General features: G+C 42.3%; 1 protein-coding gene and 1 non-coding gene across 5 annotated transcripts in view; both read left to right on the forward strand.

The window, feature by feature from the left end:
• Kat6a (lysine acetyltransferase 6A) overlaps positions 1–22,015 on the forward strand; it is an 86,542-nt gene extending 64,527 nt beyond the window's left edge. For 3 of the 4 annotated variants that reach the window (XM_052751832.1, XM_052751834.1, XM_052751835.1), the window contains 8 exons: positions 2,127–2,268; positions 3,874–4,035; positions 4,985–5,078; positions 7,389–7,620; positions 8,716–8,932; positions 11,055–11,654; positions 14,199–14,508; positions 16,731–22,015. In XM_052751832.1, coding sequence (XP_052607792.1) covers positions 2,127–2,268; positions 3,874–4,035; positions 4,985–5,078; positions 7,389–7,620; positions 8,716–8,932; positions 11,055–11,654; positions 14,199–14,508; positions 16,731–19,384 — 4,411 coding nt within the window. In that variant the 3' untranslated portion in view covers positions 19,385–22,015. The remainder of the gene's footprint in view (positions 1–2,126; positions 2,269–3,873; positions 4,036–4,984; positions 5,079–7,388; positions 7,621–8,715; positions 8,933–11,054; positions 11,655–14,198; positions 14,509–16,730) is intronic. The other variant, XM_052751833.1, reaches the window with a different exon arrangement.
• Positions 12,544–12,650, forward strand: LOC128119506 (U6 spliceosomal RNA). The gene has a single exon (XR_008221542.1). It is a non-coding gene; the product is annotated as a U6 spliceosomal RNA (small nuclear RNA).
• Positions 22,016–22,214: the final 199 nt, after the last annotated feature.

Raw genomic sequence — 22,214 nt, forward strand, 5'->3', positions numbered from 1 at the left:
ACAGTCTTTAGGGCCTTGGCTACTAAATAAGGAGGTAAAATGGAAGAAAAGAAAGTAAAAATTACTGCTATAAATTATAGCATGGGTAACTGTCATCTTTTGAGCTTGATAACTAACTAAGCATCTCTGGTGTAACTCTGTGGGGTGAAGATTTCTATCTTCTTTTGCAGACGTGGTCCAGCAAGCATATTCGGGCAATATAGTTTATATATAGATGGCTGAAATAGGATGTGAGCACACTCTGAATCACATAGCTGTAAACCGATTGTTGAGTCATACTCCATGTAGCATGTGTGACCTGCCTTCCTCTTTAATTTAAGAAATATTTGATGTGGTATATCTCTGGTCCTTTTTTTACATTTTGCTAATTTGTGATGTTCCTGCTTGGCCCCTTGTATACATTATGAATGGGCCAAAGCATTTAACTATTATCAGACTTCTTTTAAAACATAAACTACTATTATAGCTGCAAGGCTAGTCAATTAATGTAAGTTAGCAACTGAGATGAAAATACCTGAAAATAATTTTAAGCCTTAATTTTACTTGCTGAGTAATACTTTTGTAGCCTTTTTAAAATTTAAGTGTGTGTGTGTGTGTGTGTGTGTGTGTGTGTGTGTGTGTGTGCGCGCGCGCGTGCTTCCACCTTGTTGAGGTAGGGTCTCATTTCTGCTGCTGGCTCTTACTTCAGGCTAGCCAACCCAAAAGTTCCTGGGCAATTCTCCTGTCTTGCCATAGGAATGCTGGGATTACCAATGCAAGCTATCACATCCTGATGTTGTGATTTTTTTTTTTTTTGTCTTTGTTTTTTGTTTGTTTTGTTTTGTTTCAGACAGGTTCTCACTGTGTAGCCTTGTCTGGCCTAGAACGCAGAGGCAGAGATCCATCTGCCTCTGCCGTCCAAGTGCTGGGATTAAAGGTGTGGACCACCACACCTGGCTTTTGTCTTTTTATTTTTATTTTTAAAGCTAGAAACATAACCCAAGGCCACCTTGCACTTGGGAGTGCTCTGCCTCTGAGCTAACTATCCAACACCCCTCACGCAGCACCCCACTTTTTGTTTTCCAGAGACTGACTCAGGTCATCAGGATTGTACAGCTATCTATCTATCTTGCCAGCCCAGAGTGATTTTTTTTCATTCATTCATTTCATTTATTCGTTTATTTTTAAATAGACAGGCTCTCACGTGATATATAGTCCTCGCTGGCCTTGAACTCAAGAGATCTGCCTACCTCTGCCTCTGGAGTGCTTGGATTAAATACATATGTCACCATGCCCTGCCCAGGATAATAAACTTTTGATTAACAGAGTTTCATACAATGTTATTTGTTTTTGTTGTTGTTTAAACTATGGAAGGAAAAAAGCAGAGCTTTAGGGGCAGAAAGGACATGTATACAGTAGAGCTTTACTTCCCGAAACATACTCAGTATTATAGTTTCATAGTTAAAAGCACTCACAAAGTATGTTTTTACAGTGTACACTTCATGTCCATTTGCCCAGTACTACATATACACTTATATGTCTCTAGTACAGAGTCTGATACCTGGTAAGTATTCAAGAGCTTATTTACTGAAATCTAAAACATGAATGAAGAAATAAATAAGGAAGGAATTATGAATCTATATATTTATTCTGCCTATTGGAGATTGTTCAGGGATAACTAATGTGAGTTTTTTCAGGTCTGTTGATTGATGTAAAAAGCTAGGGAATTTGTAATCTACTCGGAAGCTCACTGAACTAGGTGTCTTGATTCTCACGTTCGCCCTGGTGCCACGCTGCTATCTAAAGTTCGGGGTGCCTCCCCTCCCCTAGAGATAATGCTCCATTCTTACCACCTTTTTTTAAGTTAATTCTTTTTTATTTTGGGGGTGGCATACAGAAATCAGAGGACAACTTGTGGGAGTCATTTCTTCCTTCCACCATGTCTGTCTGTCTGGGGAATATCCCCCCCCCCCCCCCCCCCCGATTGTCAGGGTTAGCAGCAGGTGCCTTTGACCACTGACCGGTCTCACCAGCGCCTCTCCTTCCCACTCTGTAACATGGTGGTAGTGAGACACAGCAGAAGCTGAGAGTCATGGAGATTTGAAGATCTACACAATATAAAGCCCTATTTTAATTATCATTTGCAGGCTGCCTAAATTGTATCTTTGTGAGTTCTGTCTAAAATATATGAAAAGTAGAACTATTCTACAGCAACACATGAAGAAATGTGGTTGGTTCCATCCTCCTGCCAATGAAATTTACCGAAAGAATAATATTTCTGTCTTTGAGGTAAGGTAGCTGTCTAGTACCTGTCTTCCTGACCATTTCAAAACCAGTGCTCTCTGTGACCTGTTGTTCATTCACTCCGAAGTCAGACAATTCATGAATGTGAGAAGCAGAACTAGGCCAGTTCAGATGGCACCAAGTCCACAAGCTTGACCTTACAATAAATTACTCTAATTTCATTGACTCAAAAATGTCAGGCATAATGTAGCTTACTATATTATGTATCACTAAAAGGGAAAAATACTGCTAATTAAAATTTTTAAGATTCCATTTGACAAAATGCCAGCCAATTTTACATTGTGCTACGGATGTGATAAAAATAGATCTGTGAAATAGAGCATTTAGAAAGGATTTGTAAACCAGGAATATTGGCTTATGCCTATAATCGCAGAAGGCTGAGGCAGGAGGGTTGCCATGAATTTGAGGCCAGCCTGGGCTACACAGTGAGTTCCAGGACAACCTGAGCTAGTCTGGGGGGGCGGGGGATAAAAGCAAAACAAAAACAACAGTTACTAAAGTGTTTCTGTTATTCAAAAAGACCGTCTTCTGGAAGTGTGTTTAGTAGCATTAGTAAATTGTAGTGGGTTGATAGGATGATGGTATGAGTTACACTGTGTCTGTGATTCTGTGTTATCATTAACAGTGGTCTTTAAGTTCTTGGTCCACAGTTGTATGGTTGAGAGCTAAGTTTTGAGTACTTGTATATTGGGTCCTGTTAATTAATGTAGTGATAGATTTTCAGATGCTCTGCATCTCCGTCTCTCTCACTTGATGACCCATTTAGTTCATCAGTAGAGGGGAGCATGTCACCTGGGCATCAGAAGTGTCAAATGTACTATACAGTATTGCTTGAAGGTACTCAGCAGCCAATTGCTTCTTGACCTTTCCGTATAATAGGTATGTGTTCTATAGAAAGTCATAGTAAGGCAGCTCACCTAGAGTGCAGTCAGTGTGGCACTGTCTTGAGATAACTAGTGTGGGGGTCCGTCAGCATTTTCATAGACAAGCGCAGGGATATTGGGATGGACAGAGTGTGTGCTGGTCTCAGCCCCCTTGAGGCTCCTTTGCCAGGTGCTCACCTAAGACACACTGCCTGGCACTTCTGAGTGGCAGTCACTAGCACTCCCTCTGTAATTCTGTCTGGGGCTGTGCCAGATCATGGTGGGCAGACAGCACTGTATCAGGCTGCCGCCAGGATCTCAGTCTCATTATATTTTACCTAGTAAGTACATTTTAGAAGAGATTACATTTAGATTGTTTGTTAATTACTTTTGAAAATGAAGCTTGCCATCTGAAAATGAAACTTGCCATCTGAAGTATCCCTGAAGTTAATTTTTTTAGAAAAGCAAAAATGCCATTTCAAATCTAGGTTCTCACCTCCTTACCTATTCATGTTTTGTTGAGGTTTAAGATCTTATTTATTTGGTCATCTTTGAACAGCAAATATTGTCATACTGCCATTTCAAAGGGTAGCATTTAGGCCGTGTGTTCTGATCACTTAGGCTAGACCAAGGGTACCGAGTGATGTGTGTTGCTGATGTGTGTAACTCTAAAACCAAAGGACATTTTCCTCACCACTTTTTTGTTTTGTTTGTTTTTTTCCTTTAGGTTGATGGGAATGTGAGTACCATTTATTGTCAAAATCTGTGTCTCTTGGCAAAGTTGTTTCTTGACCACAAAACACTCTATTATGACGTGGAGCCATTTCTTTTCTATGTTCTAACACAGAATGACGTCAAGGGCTGCCACCTTGTTGGCTACTTTTCTAAAGTAAGTGTGTCATTTTAAATAGTTTGAATTCACCTAGAAATTTGGGACGATCTCTGCTGATTCTCAGGAAGGGACAACAGAATATAAAATCTTGGGGTACCTTTTAGCTTTTTCAGAAAGGAAATAGAAGGAGCATTGAGAAACTTATCAACTGCTAGATGATGCCTGGTAACATTCAGCAGACTATTCTCTTAGGAAAAAAGAACTACTGGTATACTCAAGAGGAAAATCTCTAACCTGAGCTCTAATCCCATGATGCTAAGAGACAGAGCTTGTGAAGTAAACACCATCATTACCTCTTGAAGCTCATTAGCAACAGAAATACTCTAAGTGGATTTTTAGACATGGAAATACAGTTTCTAGTCAAACTGTATGACAGATGTATTCAGAAGCAAGTCTCTGTTTTAAGTGTACAAAACAGATTACTGGAATATCCTAGTTTATAAGAGGTCTTTGGGGCTACCTTCTTAGTTAAATAAGATTGGAAATGTATTAGCTATTTTATGAACCTGTATTTGTGCCCCACATTTAGGAATATTTTACATACAGTTAAGTATACAATCCATGGTAGCCTGGCCTTTCTAGCAGTGCAGGAGCTGCCTAGAATATTTCACTGGGGTGGAGCTGCCAACAAGGTGCTGCCGATTCCTGGGAGCTCAGGTTCCTTTGCTGACCTTGGGCATCAGTACTTTGGTTTTTAGTGGCTGGTAGTATTGGATGGCATCATTGTGTTTTATGTTACTACCTTCCTGAGATGGTTGCTTTGCATCTGTGGTAGTGATGAACGTTGCCCTGCCTTCTCCCAGAGGTATTTTCTTGATATGCATTGCTATTCCCTAAGGACCATGACTGGTTTTGGCTGGTAGTGTTTTGTTTATTAATGATTAGCACTACTATTCAGCTTTACCCATCTATTGTTCTAAAACTTGGCTTCTGTTTTCTCCACCAGGAAAAGCATTGCCAACAGAAATACAATGTCTCTTGTATAATGATTCTTCCCCAATACCAACGTAAGGGCTACGGCAGATTTCTCATCGATTTCAGTAAGGATTGTATTAACATATTTTCTCATTCTTTCTTCCTGTGGAGTTGTTGGGTGTATATATTTAAAGATTTGTAGGTTTCTTACATTTCTTTGTTTCTCTGTTTTAAACATTTGTTATGTCCCCAGTATGCATGTGGAACTCAGAGGACAGCTTTAAACATTTGTTATGTCCCCAGTATGCATGTGGAACTCAGAGGACAGCTTGCAGGACTTGGTTTTTCCCTCCCACCTGTGGGTCCTGAAGATTGAACTCAAGTCATCACCTTGGCAGTGGACACCTTTACCTGCTGAGCCATCTTGCCATTTCTCATCCTATTGTTGTGTGGGCTTCTTAAACTTAAAGCCATGGCCCTTTTTTCTTTTGGCTTAGCACAAAATCATTTTTTTAATAACTAATACCAGATACAGTTTTGTTGGGGCCAGCGAAATGGCTCAGTGAGTAAAAGCACTTGCTGCCAGACCAAATGACTTGAGCTTGATCCCTGTATCACACATGATGGAAAAGAGAGCACCCTCTGCGAGTTGCTCTCTGACCTCCACATGCATGCTATGGCACATGCATCTGCTCCACACACACAAACACATACATATAGAAGTGTGAACAAGATTTGTTTGATGCAGTTTTTATGAGATCAGCAGTAAATGTCTTTAATGTGCAGCTGTTGATTTCCAGTAGGACTTAGTTATATGCAGCAGCACTAATCCACAGCAGTGTTGGAAACTTTGCATAACTACTAAACAGATGTTCAGAAGGAGGTGCAGCACTGCCTCTTTCCATTACCCCATCATCTGAGGAAATGCGTGTGTGTTTAGTTACAGTTCTACCTAATGTTAAAAAGTACATGGCCCAGCTTTAAATGCCCTAAAAGTGAATGTTACAGGAAATAATTTCATCTGAGTTAAAAAGTCAAAGCCAACAGTCCTAAAGAGAGAATGGTGAAATGTACATTCTGTTTCACAGTGATAATTTTAGAAAATATTGAAAAGAGCCTATGTAGAAATAATGGATCAGATTAAGGATATTGAGTGTTTATTTTGTTATTTTGAGTCAGGGTCCCACTATGACTCCCTGGCTGGCCTGGAACATACAAAGATCTGCCTGCCTCTGGCTCCTCCCAAATACTGGAATTAAAGGCATGTGCTTGGCCAAACTTAAAGGTTTTGATTGTAGTCCTGAGAAACTAATTCTTTTTTTGGTTTTTCAAGACAGGGTTTCCCTTGTGTAGCTTTGGAGCTTTTCCTGGAACTCACTTTGTAGCTCAGGCTGGCCTCAAATTCACAGAGATCTGCCTGCCTCTGCCTCCTGAGTGCTGGGATTAAAGGCATGCGCCACCACCGCCCGACTGACAAACTAATTCTTATCTGGGCCATTTAAACTTGGTTTACTTGGCTTTTGACCATACTGACTAATTTGTGTGTGTGGAGGTGGGCATGGGTGTTGCATCCATGTAGTCACAATACTTAGAAGGTTGACTCCCAAATTCCACACCTGCCTACATAAGAAAGACCTTATCTCAAATGAACAAGGTTAGGGAAGTATACTTAGATTAACTCATATTTTGAGGCATGTAAACAAGTATGATGACTGTGTATTTTAACTTTTTCTAGTGTAATGTATTTTTCTAGATTACCATCCTTAGACTGATATTAAATATTCCATAATGACAAAAGCTACTTTTCTACTATTTCTGTTTTCAATGATTTTTCTCTGAAAACTTTTGCCCCTTCTCTTTATTCCAGTTCTTGAAAGCTATACACTAAACTGGAGGAAAGAGTAATGTCATAGCATGCTCCCAGGGGTACACTCATGCTTCCTTCCCAAGGGGAGGGGAGGGGAGAAATGACCAGCAGTACCTTCACGGAAGGAGCCACAGTCTTAACAGGATTGCACAAAACCAAGGCACCCCTGTTTCCTTCTCAGGTCACATAGAGTATCGCCCTCTAGTGGTCCAAATAAAACAAAGGCCCCCCCACCCCCATCTCCCCTAGTAATACATGGAAATTAAACAGCATTGTTGCTTTAGTCTTACTAGTGCAGCTTGTAGAGAGACTTTTGTCTTTAGCAGTTTTCGTATTTTAACAAGGTGACATATTGACCGTAGAGAAAATATTATTCAGTGTTCAGTATATAAACATATAACCTTCCCCTGCAAATTGTTTTAAAATAGTTTTAAAGGTTTATTCTCTATTTTTGGAAGGTATTTGCCTTTGAAATTAACATTGATGATAGTACTTGGGTTGATTGATTGTATAAAGGAACATTGATGTTTTTAAGGTCTCTGACATGTTTGTAATTCGGGCTCCCCAGGTTATTTGTTATCGAAGCGTGAAGGCCAAGCAGGGTCCCCTGAGAAACCACTGTCAGATCTAGGTCGTCTTTCCTACATGGCTTACTGGAAAAGTGTAATATTGGAGTGCCTTTATCACCAAAACGATAAACAAATAAGCATTAAGAAGCTAAGCAAGTTGACTGGGGTCTGTCCTCAAGACATTACTTCCACACTCCACCACCTGCGAATGCTGGACTTCCGCAGTGACCAGTGAGTGTCTGTCACACCCCTTTGTATACCTTGGAAATGGGATTAAGTTGACAAAGGAGCTGCTAGTTAAGGAAAAGGTGATGATGTAAGTTTGGGATCAGACAGCCGAATCCTGATGTAATTCACTTCAATAGTACATGTGCTGCTGAATCACCGCTTTGTGTGGTGATTGGGTCTGATGAACACATAGACTTTTTCTAGTCTGTAAAGTTGGCACCTAAGCCACTGAATTGTTTATCTTCTAGTATTGGGAGCTTCCTCTCCCCCAATGTGAAATAACAGCTCTAAAAATAATATCATTAAGTAAAATATGTTCATTTTACTTCATTAACTGCCCATGTAAATGCCACTAAGTGAAATATATATTAAAGGGAAGGACAGAATTTACTTTTGCTTAAAATGGTCAGGTCACAAGGGAAAAAATATTTGAGCTGAATAAAAATGGAAACTAGGAAAAGGTGTCAGATGAGCAAGGGAAAGTATGGTGAGGTCTGAGTTAGTGAGCAAGCCAGTGTGAGTCAGCCTGTAGTGTGGAGTGTGCCCCACTTACCTTTCTTACCTAACTCACAGGCTGACACAGTTACAGGTTTCATCTTTTCTTTCTTTCTTTCTTTCTTTTTTTTTTTGTTTGTTTGTTGTTTTTTGTTTGTTTGTTTGTTTTGTTTTTTTGAGACAGGATTTCTCTGTAACAGCCCTGGATGTCCTCGAACACACTTTGTAGACCAGACTGGCCTCAAACTCACAGAGATCCACCTGCCTCCCAAGTGCTGGGATTAAAGGCATGTGCCACTACTGCTCAGTGATGTTTTATCTTTCCAACAGACTTTTTTTGTTTTGTTTTTCGAGACAGGGTTTCTTTGTGTAACTTTGGAGCCTGTCTTGGATCTCGCTCTGTAGACCAGGCTGGCCTCGAACTCACAGAGATCCGCCTGCCTCTGTCTCCCGAGTGCTGGGATTAAAGGCGTGCGCCACCACTGCCCGGCTGTAACAGCTATTTTTGAAGCTGTCATCTCTAGGGTCTTTGAGTTGTGTCTCACTGTTCATTATCTTTTCATGTTACATTGTTGATTGCTATAAACTTTTCTCTGGTTGTAGATTTGTGATTATCCGCCGGGAAAAACTTATCCAGGATCATATGGCAAAGCTTCAGCTAAATCTTCGACCTGTAGATGTAGATCCAGAATGCTTACGCTGGACTCCAGTCATAGTCTCCAACTCCGTTGTCTCAGAGGAAGAGGAGGAGGAGGAGGCTGATGAAGGAGACAAAGAAGAACCCCAAGACCAAGAAAGAGAATTAGAGACCACTGTAAGGGTATGATCTGGTTTGTTACGGCTTTTATGAATATTTGTAGTGTATATTATGATGCCTTTCCAACAAATGTCCTTACTAGAGGACTGGGGAGATAGATGCGTAGTTGTTAGGGGACCTGGTTTGACCCCCTGGAACCCATCTTGAGAACCTGGGCACAGTGGTGCACACTTGTAAGCCAGTGCTGGGGAGGTGGAGATGGGGGAACCCCTCACGCGAACTGGCCAGCCTTGGCAGGTCTCAAGTCTCAGAGAGACCCTGTCTCATAAAATAAGGTAGAAGGGCTGAAGAGGTGGCTCAGTAATTTAGAGCACTTGCTGCTTTTGCAGAGGACCCAGGTTCAATTCCTATGATATGCCTGGCAGCTCACAGCCATCTGTAATTCCAGTGTAGGGGCGCCAACACCCTCTTCTGGCCTCCTCAGACACTCGTACACATAAAAATAAATCTTTTTTTAAAAAAATAGGAAGATGGCATTCCTTAGGGAGGCTATCCAAAGTTGTCCTCTCCTCTCCGTATGCACATCCACAGTGAGTGTGAACTTGTACATACATGCACACATGCAAACATGGACACAAATAGTCACATCAGCATTTTAGTGTTTTATTTTCATAGTAGAAATTTCTGGAATATTTGCTCTTATTTACGTTGTCGTCCCCCCCCCCCCCCCCCCCCCCAGACAGGGTTTCTCTGTGTAGCTTTGCTCCTTTCCTGGATCTCGCTCTGTAGACCAGGCTGGCCTCGAACTCACAAAGATTCGCCTGCCTCTGCCTCCCGAGTGCTGGGATTAAAGGCGTGCGCCACCACCGCCCAGGTACATTTTTTTAATAAGGTTTAGACCATTAGAAAACTATTAGGTTTCTGGCAATGTGTTAATTATGACTAATATTTACCCAAGTACCAGTAAGAGCCACATTTTAAGCTATATAATAACTGAAGAATCTGAATTGAGTCTGAATATGACAGCTGTTAAAATGAAATAAAAACACATTTTCCTTAAAGGAGAACATTAAGGGATATTATAAGCGTGCCCGTGTTTTCAGTAGAACACTAGAGTCTCACTGACTGTGTAGATGACTTCAGAGCATTAGTGATGGACTGTATGTGGTATGTAGTTGCAGTCCTCTTCTTCAGGTGACACGTAACTTGTTTGGGTTCTCCTTTAGCACTCTTTTTTTTTTTTTTTTTTTCTTTTTCGAGACAGGGTTTCTCTGTGTATCTTTGCGCCTTTCCTGGGACTCACTTGGTAGCCCAGGCTGGCCTCGAACTCACAGAGATCCGCCTGGCTCTGCCTCCCAAGTGCTGGGATTAAAGGCGTGCGCCACCACCGCCCGGCTAGCACTCGTTTTTTAAGTAGTGCTTTTATCCTTTATGTCCTCCTTTGATGAGAGAGAGAGAGAGAGAGAGAGAAATTTCATCTACTTTATTGCATTTTAATTTAAATTAAATATTCCAGAAAAAAATGTAAAAATTCCATATTTCTCAAATGTCTAATTCTTGCCTATGTTCTTACAGCCCAGTGGTCATGCATGACCCCTGAGGTGTTGAAAGACCATTTCACAGGAGTCACCTAAGACCGTCAGAAAACACAGATCTTCACATTGCTATTTATAACAGTAGCAAAATGACAGTTGTGGAGTAGCAATGAAAATAGCTTTGTGGTTGGGGGTCGCCACAGCATGAGGAGCTGTATTAAAGGGTCACAGCATCAGGAAGGGTGGGAACCACTGTGCTAGCCTGTTCTTCCTTGTGCATCAATTTTCATTTCTAGAAAATGTTTAATTTCATCTTCTATCCATAGACCACAAACACTGACTTTGATATCAAAGGTGATATTTCATAGTGGTTATGAGCACAAGACCTAGAGTCAGATGTTTTGGATTTGTGCCTCAGTTACTTCATTTACAGGATAGTATCATAATACTTAATTGTTTATTGTGAGAATTAAACTAATCACACATAGAAATACATTTTAAAAAGTGCCCAGCAAGGAGAAAACATTCATGGCAACTATTCAATATTTAATAATTTTCTTCCTAAAGTTCTGTTTCCTTATCTCAACCAAACAGACTGAAAAGTTAACCAGGGTTGGTTTTGTTTGTTTTGTTTTGTTTTCCTTAATTAGGTGGGGAAGTCTGTGTCTCGGGAGAACAAAGATCAAGATTCTTCCTCTTTAATAGAAAGTGAAAAGAAACCAGAAGTTAAGGAACTGGCCAGTTCTTCACGTTTGAGCAAACAGGCCGTTCCCCGGGACAGTCTTCCTGCCAATAGCCAACCCCTTCGGAGGGGCCGCTGTGGGAGGAAGAACAGAAAGACCCAGGAACGTTTTGGTGATCAAGATTCCAAAGTGCTTGTGGATGAGACGTTATCAACTCCTCAGGAACCATATGGAGAATGTGAGGAAAAATCAGAACCCTCCCAAGAGCAGTACCCTGAAATTGAAGAACAGTCAGCAGTGTCTCAAGGGCAGCCAGACGGGAAAGCTGACCTGGCCAAGGGGAGACTGAGTGAGAGTGTTGAGCTGTGGCGAGGACAGCTGAAGAAAAGCCCTGAGACCCTCAAGTGCAGAGTGCCAGAAGGAAGTGACAGACTGCCATGCTGCTACAGTGACGGGGACAGGGCTGTCTTCAGAGGCTTCAGTGAGAGTAGTGAGGAGGAGGAAGAGCCGGACAGTCCCCGCTCAAACTCGCCACCAATTCTCACAAAGCCCACACTGAAAAGAAAGGTGACTCATCTCTCTGTCTTGTCCTCTTGTAGCTGTGACGAGTCATGTAGGTCTGCTCTGTCCTGTAGTTCTGAAATGGAGCGTACCCAGGTTCATGTGGGTTAGTTTATAAGCTTGAAACTTGAGACTCTGGAAAGCAAATAACTGAAGTCGTGGAAAGTCAAGTTCCTGGTAGGAGGGCACTGGCTACTCTTTGCCAGACATATCCCAGGCTGTGGTGTGCACCTCCACATTGCCCAAGCCAGTCAGAATGCAGGCTGCTACATTCTAGCCATGAGAGTCAGCTCTCACCCAAAGCCATGAAATCATTCTTTTCTGTAGTAATGCTCTTTCAAGGAAAACCTTTAGGGACGGTGTTTTTTAGATTTACACCATTATTGCAAAGACAATACGCAGAGTTCCCATATGCCCCAAACCCAGTCCCTCTGCCATGCACATTTGTGAGTTCGTGATCTACAACACGTATATTAGTTAATAGAGACCATACTTTTTTCAGGTTTCTATTTTGTCTAAATGGCCTTTTTCTGGTTAGGATCCCATCCAGCATTCCATGTCACAGTTAGTGTTCTCTCCAGGTTCTTCTGGGTTGTGAGTTTCTCAGACTTCGCTTGTTTGATACGGCCTTGAAAGTTGTGAGGTCAAGTATTTTATACATTTTCCCTCATTAGTTAGAATGAGGTAATGTATTGAGAGGAAGGCAAAGAAGCACTGTTCTCATCACAATATATAACAGATGTTATACAATATAGTATGTGCAGTGAATCAGTTAATATATCAGACATTTTGTTGATGTCAACCCTATTGGGTTTCTCTGCTGTTGTTATTTTTCCCTCCTTTTCATACGATAGTGGAGACATTGTATGCAAATCCTACTTAAGATGTGTGTGGCGTGCTCGCTTCGGCAGCACGTACACTAAAATTGGAACGATACAGAGAAGATTAGCATGGCCCCTGCGCAAGGATGACACGCAAATTCGTGAGGCGTTCCATATTTTTTAAAAGAAAAAAAAAAAGATGTGTGTGGCTACTTATTCTAAGAGCAGAGTGTCTGTATAGATTAGAGGTGTGTCTTTCCTGCTCTCTTTTATCAGTAAGGACCTGATACTCCAGTTTATAACACTGTTTGAAACTTAGGTCTTAGCTCCTCCCACCAGCACTGGCCATTTGGAGCTTCCTTAGTTTTGTGTATACTCCTAGTATCATTGTCACGGAGGTTTGCTTTGTTTGAAGCCCTTTCTGACACTACAAGATATTCCAAATTTATCTTGGATATTCCTTGCCTCAGCTATAGAATGAGCTCTTCTCTAAGGAGCAGAGCCATTTTAAATGTAACTTGAAAATTCTCGCCGGGTGGTGGTGGTGCACGCCTTTAATCCCAGCACTCGGGAGACAGAGCCAGGCGGATCTCTGTGAGTTCGAGGCCAGCCTGGGCTACCAAGTGAGTTCCAGGAAAGGCGCAAAGCTACACAGAGAAACCCTGTCTCGAAAAACCAAAAAAAAAAAAAGAAAAAAAAAAAAGAAAATTCTCAGTAGATTTTGAAGTAGAGAAAAACTAAACTGATTATCTCTACTGTTGATTGCATGATTATAAAGAATATATCTTTGCCATCCTAGGGCTTATCTTTACTATTTATGTCATAAAACAAATATGCTATTTTCTTGTGTGGAAAACAAATATTGTAACAGCCAATGAAATTGTATGCAGAGTACTTAGACATTCTCGAAATTCACTTAAAAGAGACCCAATAGGTTGTTTTACAACAATGCTTAGATGTATGAACCTGAGTAAGCACTAGCTTTTCTAGTCTCTGTGGAATGAGGATTTGATTCAGTCATCCCTGGATTATTGTCTATTACTTGGTGACATCACTGAGTAATGTCAGCTCTTAGATCAGCCCAGTATAAAGATGTGCCATGCTCCATACAGTGCCTTTGAACACATTTCTGCTCTGCATTTCTGTGCCCCGCTTGAACTGGTTTCCTCACAGGGCATGCAGATTTATTGATCTGCTGACTGCATGGGGCATTTGAGATGCAGTGTTTCTCTTCCTTTTGCTCCTGAACAAAAGTTAAGGGAGTTGCATCTGAGATACTTCAGTGTTGAAGCAGATGACTCCTTAGAGTGTGCAATGTAACTGAACTAGTAACAGTGCACTAACAACGTCTACTCTTTGGACACACTTGCTTTTTATATCATAAAGTTGTGTTTAACATCTGAAGTCTCTTTGTGAGTGTGTGTGTGGATGTGAGTGTGGGCTTGTGCCATAGCAGGTGTGGAGAGGTCAGAGGACAACCCTGAGGATGTAGTTCCCCCCTTTACCATGGGATCTGAGCATTGAACCCAGGTCGTCAGGTTGCCCAGTTTGCCAGCAAGCACCTTTGCCTCCGGAGCCATCTTACTGACCCACATCTTTGTGTCCTTAATACTTCATTATATCTTTAGGAAAATACCTTTCAGCACACTTCATCTTCGTTTTCAATATGGTATAGCAGAAGAAAGTGTTTATTACTGTAAGTAAAATACTTGCTTTCTTTACTAAATAGAAACCAATTCTTCACCGAAGAAGAAGAGTCCGCAAGCGGAAACACCACAATAGCAGTGTAGTCACAGAAACTATTTCTGAGACCACTGAGGTTTTAGATGAACCGTTTGAAGACTCTGACTCTGAGAGACCAATGCCGAGACTGGAGCCTACGTTTGAGATTGATGAAGAAGAGGAGGATGAGGACGAGAACGAGCTCTTCCCCAGAGGGTACTTCCATCGCTTGTCCTCACAGGACGTCCTTAGGTGTCAGTCCTCTAAGAGGCCATCTAAAGATGAGGAGGAAGAAGAGGAGTCAGATGATGTGGACGGTATGTTTATAGAGCTCACTTACAGGGGTCTCCCGAGTCTTTCAGTAGACAGCAGGACGGCTACAGCCCTGACAAAGGGTGGGAAATGAAGATGACTCACTCGGCAGGAAGGGGGAAGGGCAGGGACCCCTGCGGGTTGCATGGGATAGATCCATATCCATTTCTGCATTTGTTTCTTTAATCTGGAGCTGTTCTTGGCTCTGCAGGAAATCCTACCGTCGGAAGTTCTTTTTGCCCAATATTGTCTAGGATTTTATCTGACTCTTCAGTTAAAGGTGGTTACTAGGCTGTGTGGTCTCTGTTGTTAGTCTGTTTTGCTCATTCTGCATGCTGAGTGCTTAAGACAGTTGCTAAGTCACCTCTGCTAAAGAATGAATGCTAAGGAGGTGCTCTGAACATGAGTGGGAACTTCTGTCCTCTGTTCAGGAACCTTCCGAATCCAGCCTCTGATGTGTCTTACTCAGTAGTCTATTTCTTTTTGTTGTTTTGTTATTTAAGACACTTGCTGTACAGAGGTCTGGCCTGCCTCAGCCTGTTCCGTTTGGGGTCACAGGTGCACAACCCAGCAGCCAGCTGTGCATCTCTCCTAAGTGGCAGCAACAGCAGAACAGGCTAACTTACATGCTGTAGCTCAGCTTCCAGTCATTTACTCTTAAAGGACTTTACTTCACATTCAGATAGACAGCAGCTGAGGCTCACGTGATACGAGGCAGGAAGAAACTGGACTTTGGCATCCTAACCTAGTTTTATGAAGGGTTGTGTTGCCTACACTGTATTGTTACCTGCTATGAACGGCCTCCATCTGAGCTTTTTATTTTCACAGGTGAATTTGAAGAAATCTAGGTGCTCACCGTTGCTTTTAATTTATCTTTTGCTTTAGTTAGTGGAACTTTTTATTTTATTTTCTTGAAATCTTGACTTGAAACCTAGTAGATAGAACTTGGATTTTTCTGACAGATGTAGCTTGGTGATGATGGGCCCTGAATTCAGTCCCTAGAACCAAAAACACGCCAAACAAAAAAAGTCCTTTGTGGTGTGTGGTATGTATGTATGCATGAATGTATATGTGTATGCATGTGCATATGTGTGTATGTGTGCGCGTGTATGTGTGTATGTTCATGTGTGTATACTTGTGTGAGTGTATGTATATATGGTATGTGTATGTGTGTATGCATGTGCGTGCATGTGAGTGTGCATGTGGCAGGAGAAGATGAAAAAGTTAGGAGTGTGTGTGTGACACAGTCTAGATAGGAAGACCATGCTGACCTCAAATTTGTGACCCACTTGCCTTAGCCTCCTAAGTGTTGAAATCCACACCATACCCAGCACATTTTTCTTATTTTAAGGCTTATAATATGATATGTGCTTTTAATGTAGTCATCATTAAAGTCTTTGCTTGTTATAATCATAATCCAGAGTTTTACTCTTACATATTGATGTATATCTAGGAGACTCCCCTTTTTTTGTCTTGTTTTGGTGTGGACTGGCACCTGATGCTGTGTCACAGTAATGGCGTCCCACGTGTAAGCTCCTGTGACCTTGACAGTTTTCTCTCATACAGCTATTGCCTTTGTTGACTTCCCAGTTCTACCACAAACACACCTTTGACTCTCCCTCAATGCTGATGTCTTTAAAAATTAGTAGTAATTGAGAATGTATTTAATGCCACTGGACTCCACTTTAAAAGGATTAAAATTCTATCTTACATATATTTTGCCACAATTTGGAAAAAGTAATGCCAATGCTGAATTTATTCCCTCTAAATATTATTGGCACTTTGACTTTTTCTTACTTGTTTAGCACTACATGTTCCCATATAAACACATCGACTAACAATTGTTTACAGGGGATGGCTCAGTTGTGCTTTACAGGAATTGACTTATGATCCCACTTCAAGTAATGAATTTGTAGAGACTAAACAAAACAAAACAAAACAACAAAGAGGTAACAGAAAAGCAAACAGAAGCAGCTGATTTTTCCCTTAGAGTTGACACTCCTGCTGTTGGTTATGTGTCTCTTCATAGAGTTTGGCCTCAAACTGCTATTAACTTGTAGGTGGTCAAATCGTGTTGCCCATAATCGTTCCATTGTTTTGCCAGTTCATTGTGCAGCTTTATGGGTCATGAATGAAGCTTTATTCCTTAGATTGTTCTCTTGTACATGTTGGTCTCAGAGAAATCCTTGTCTTGTAACCTGTCTTATCTCCTATCTTTCCCATACAGACACTCCTATCCTGAAGCCAGTCTCTCTCTTGCGGAAATGTGACGTGAACAGTGCTTCTTCACTTGAGCCAGATACCTCTACACCCATGAAAAAGAAAAAGGGATGGCCCAAAGGCAAGAGCCGAAAACCTGTCCACTGGAAGAAAAGACCTGGACGAAAACCAGGATTTAAATTGAATCAGGAAATCATAGCAGTTTCTACGCAAGAGTGCATAATTGAGCCCATAGTTCCCATTAAACCGGGACGTAAACCCAGAACTCAAGAAAATGAAGAAACCGTTGAGGTAAAGGAGGACCTGCCCTTGTCGGAAGAAAGAAAGGAGGAGGTGCACACAGAAGCCGCCGAGGAGGAGGAGGAGGAGGAGGATACGACCAGCGGCGACGTTAGAGCCATGTCCCCAGTGGACAGCAGCAACAGCCCCGAGGCCGAACCCAAAGAACCCGAGGCCGAGGAGGAAGATGAGAAGCCCTTGGAAGAGCAGAGGCAATCAGAGGAGGAGCCTCAGGAGTTGGAAGAACAGGAGCAAGAGGAAGACGATGAAGTGACTGCAGAGGCGAACGAGAATGAAGACCACGATGCTGATGATGAGGATGATGGCCATCTAGACTCTCTCAAGACAAAAGAGCCAGAGGAGCAGCCAGCCAGCGAGGAGCACAAGGAGGAGCCTGGCATTCAGGAGTCTTTTTTAGATGCAAACATGCAGGACAGTAGGGGGAATGTAAAGGAGAAGGATGAAACTGAACCGGATTCTGAAGAGGAACAGCCTTCCCATGAGGCATCTGTGGTATCAGAGACCATGCCAGGGTCTGAGGAGGACCATGAGGAAGACTCAAACACTAAAGAAGAATTAATTGAGCTAAAAGAGGAGGAAGAGATCCCACACAGTGAACTGGACCTGGAGACTGTGCAGGCAGTGCAGTCCTTGACTCAAGAAGAAAGCAGTGAGCATGAAGGAGCCTACCAGGACTGTGAGGAGACTCTCGCAGCCTGCCAGACTCTGCAGAGTTACACTCACACTGACGAGGACCCTCAGATGTCAATGGTCGAAGACTGCCACGTTTCCGAGCATAATAGCCCAATATCCTCCATTCCGTCTCATCCTAGTCAGTCAGTTCGGTCAGTCAGCAGCCCCAGCGTGCCTGCCCTGGAGAGTGGCTACACACAGATCAGCCCAGAGCAAGGCTCGCTGTCCGCACCCTCTATGCAGAACATGGAGACCAGCCCCATGATGGATGTGCCTTCCGTATCAGACCACTCTCAGCAGGTGGTGGACAGTGGCTTCAGTGACCTGGGCAGCATCGAGAGCACCACAGAGAACTATGAGAACCCAAGCAGTTACGATTCCACCATGGGCAGCAGCATCTGTGGGAATAACTCCTCTCAGAGCAGCTGCTCCTATGGTGGCTTGTCATCTTCAAGCAGCCTCACCCAGAACAGTTGTGTTGTTACTCAGCAAATGGCAAACATGGGCAACAGCTGTAGCATGCTGCAACAAAACAGTGTCCAGCCTGCTACCAACTGCAATATCAAGTCACCTCAGACTTGTGTGGTGGAAAGGCCTCCCAGTAACCAGCAGCCACCGCCACCACCGCCGCCGCCACCGCCACCACAGCAGCAGCAGCAGCAGCAACAACAACCAGCACCACAGCCTCCCCCACCACAGCCGCAGCAGCAGCAGCAGCAGCCCCCACCACCACAGCAGCAGCCCCAGCCCCCACCCCCACCCCAGCAACAGCCTCCTCTGTCACAGTGCAGTATGAACAACAGCTTCACTGCAGCTCCAATGATTATGGAGATACCAGAGTCTGGAAGCACTGGGAACATCAGTATCTACGAGAGGATTCCGGGGGATTTTGGTGCTGGCAGCTACTCTCAACCATCAGCCACCTTCAGTCTAGCCAAGTTGCAGCAGCTGACTAACACCATTATGGACCCTCATGCCATGCCTTACAGTCACTCTCCGGCTGTGACTTCCTATGCAACCAGTGTTTCTCTCTCTAATACTGGACTGGCTCAGTTAGCTCCATCTCATCCCTTAGCTGGGACCCCTCAAGCACAAGCCACTATGACTCCACCCCCAAACTTGGCGTCTACTACTATGAACCTCACATCGCCTCTGCTACAGTGCAACATGTCTGCCACTAACATTGGCATTCCTCACACTCAGAGGTTGCAAGGGCAGATGCCAGTCAAGGGGCACATTTCTATCCGCTCCAAGTCTGCACCTTTACCCTCTGCAACTGCACACCAACAACAGCTATATGGTCGCAGCCCGCCAGCAGTTGCCATGCAGGCTGGCCCTCGTGCATTGGCTGTTCAGCGTGGCATGAATATGGGGGTTAATTTGATGCCCACTCCAGCCTATAATGTCAATTCCATGAATATGAACACGTTGAATGCCATGAACAGCTATCGAATGACACAGCCCATGATGAACAGCAGTTACCATAGTAACCCTGCCTACATGAACCAGACAGCACAGTATCCTATGCAGATGCAGATGGGAATGATGGGGAGCCAGGCCTATACCCAGCAGCCTATGCAGCCAAACCCTCATGGAAACATGATGTACACTGGCCCCTCCCATCATAGCTACATGAATGCTGCTGGTGTGCCCAAGCAGTCACTTAATGGACCTTACATGAGAAGATGAGCGAGATGGACTTGCAGTTAAAAGCTTAAGTATATATAAATAAAGGAACTTTTTATACTGACAAACCAGAGAAAAACATGGACCTTTTTTCCAGTTAAAATATTACTGTAGAGTTAGAGGAATTTTTCTTTGGTTTATTATTATTATTACTGTTTTGTTTTTAGAAAACCTGATCTCTTTTTGGGGGTTCAACGTTGTTTTAGGTTTTTGTTTTCTTCACAGTCTTGAACATTTTACAGTAGAACTCATCTAAAAATGGATTTGGGTAGGGGAAACATGCACAAAATCTTTTCATAATTAAAAGGAGCCTTACTTTGTTTATATACCACATGGACAGAATTTATGTAAGCGTGAGTTTATTTTATTTACAGTGTATGTCCCCTCACTGTCTGCAGCCCCTGATGTTGTCGTTTTTAAATGTTAGAGATACATCTCAAGGGTCACCCAGGCCCTTTTCCTCAACCCACCCTTTCATTTCCCACTTCATTCCAGCAGGAGGCACTTACTTAGGGGAGACTGGGGTGGGGACAGGGAGAACAGCCCAAGCTCCTTAAACTTAATGTTATTGTTATTATTATTACTAATAAAGTGAGGCAGGCAGTGCTTCTCCTTGTAAAATTCCCTCCCCTCCCTATACAAACACACACCTCTGGAAACCTTTCCCCGAGAGTGTTTCTAGGTAGACTTCATTGGAATACCTGTTTTTCTTGAATCAAGTGTAACATAATTCTTTTTTTTTTTTTTAATATTCCCACTCAGCACTCAGAGACACAAAAATACTGTAAGTCTCACTTAACAGCAGAATCTCAGAGGAAAGCTGTTTGCAATCCTACTCCAGCCTTTGGAGGATACAATGGTCAGTTACCAATCAAAAAGAGGGCATGAGTCTCTTGGTTTTTACTACCTGGTGAGTCAGCCATAACATGCACACTCCAGCACCTCTTGTGTTTAGTATGTACTTGGAAATGTGGACTAAGGGTCTTGTGCTTGCGCCTTTGACTCTTGTAACCCTCAGAGCAAGCCCCTGTGATTTGCCTATCACATTTTATCCATACAGTTTCCAGGAATGACTGTAGTATCAGTGATTTAGGAAAATACCTGGTGCAGAATGAGTCCAAAGGGAGATGATGGTGTGACTTTTATAGCTGCAGAAATGATGCATACCTCTCGTTTTTGTTTTGTCTTGAGATCCTGAGCCCATCCCCATGAACCAGTGTGCACTAGCCGCTCTCCTGTGAGTTCCCAGCAAGGAGAGCCTCACCACCAGCATAGTAGGCACATCTGGGCAGCAGGGCTTCAGGATGCTCACGTGTCCTTTAACTACTTCGCCCATTCTCTTCTCACTTGCTCCAGGGATAGGTTAAAAAAAAAAAAAAGAAAAAAAAAGAAAAAAAAGAAAAAAAAAGAAAAAACTATATATATAATTATAATTATATATATACATTATATATTCCATCATTAGAAGATGGAAACTATTATACCACTTGGTATGTGCAGTCAAATATCCAAAAGGAGGACATAATGCTTAAAGAAATACCTGTAAGCATAAATTCTCTCCTTTATTTGTACATTTTATATAGATAAATTTTTAAAGTACTGATTAGGCATTACATTTTTTTCAAATGCACAGGTTTGTTGGGCTTTTTTATATACCTTAATTGGCTTTCTCAATTAAGTGTGTTAGATAGAAAAGCAGAATTCCACACTGTACGCTATCAGCTCTGAGCATGTGCAAGGCTGCGTAGGACCCGGTTTCTCTGTATATACTGTTCCAGTTCCCAGTCATCTCTGTAGAATGTGCACTGTGCCGCCCTCCGACATCTCCAGCTGTGTCATTGCTTCCTGATGGGATGGGGCAGGGACGGGAGGGGGGAAGGGAGGTCTGTTCGGGAGGAGGGGGGGTCAAGGCAGAAGGAGAAGCTGTTGAAATGAGGGCCGTGAATTCAGTTTCCGTTGGTTTGCCGATGTTTGGTTTTTTTCTTTCTTTCTAAATTCAATCAGGCAGCTCCCTTTTCCACAAACCTCTTTGTGACTGTAGAACTATTGTAGAAAAATATGTTCTTTTCTATATTATAAAAGAAATTATCCAACACGGTAATATTGGTACCTGTCATTTTTTCACTTCTGTTTTAAAAAAAATGTATTTTTAGCAAGATAACTTGGGTAATCTTCTAAAAAAAGAAATTTAAAAACTCACTTGTTAGTGACTTTGATGCCTTTTAAAATAAGAGCTTTTTCATTTCATTCCATCTTTAAAATTTTTTATCTTTGTTGTAGAATATTAAAAACTATTTTAAGAAAGATAAAAATTCTCTTTAAAGAGATCTCTAGAGAGTGTGAATAGAGCTCCAGATGCCTCTAAAAGCCGCATGTACAAACTAAGTCTATTCCTGTCTGTTTATATTTGCTTTTCCTGTTTTGTAACCTCTTTGTACTTTGTTCCTGGTGACTGTAAGCGAGGGGAGGGATGCCTAGATGCTTTTGTATTTCTCCATGTCATGCGCTCCTGGCCAGGTAGCCTCCCTTCCTCTCCTTGTATGTAATATCTTTTTCCCCCTTTCTAGCAAGTACTTTCAAAAGAACTCTGTACATTTTAACATAAAAAAATAAATTATGTTGAGCCATTTTGGATGTCTGTCTTGCATGTGGAATTTTTCTCCCAGACGTTTCAGACTCTCCGGGATTCTTGTCCCATACAGAGACTTGTGCGTATTAACCTTTTTCCTACTCCGTGTCTTTTGCTTTGAAATTATAATGTCCACTTATGTAAATGTTTAAATACCAGCAAAGCTGTGGGGTGGGGATTGTTTTTAGGCAGGGTCTCACTATT

Source organism: Peromyscus californicus, unplaced genomic scaffold, assembly GCF_007827085.1.
Source record: "Peromyscus californicus insignis strain IS unplaced genomic scaffold, ASM782708v3 Scaffold_23__1_contigs__length_62951481, whole genome shotgun sequence".
Taxonomy (NCBI): Eukaryota; Metazoa; Chordata; class Mammalia; order Rodentia; family Cricetidae; genus Peromyscus; species Peromyscus californicus.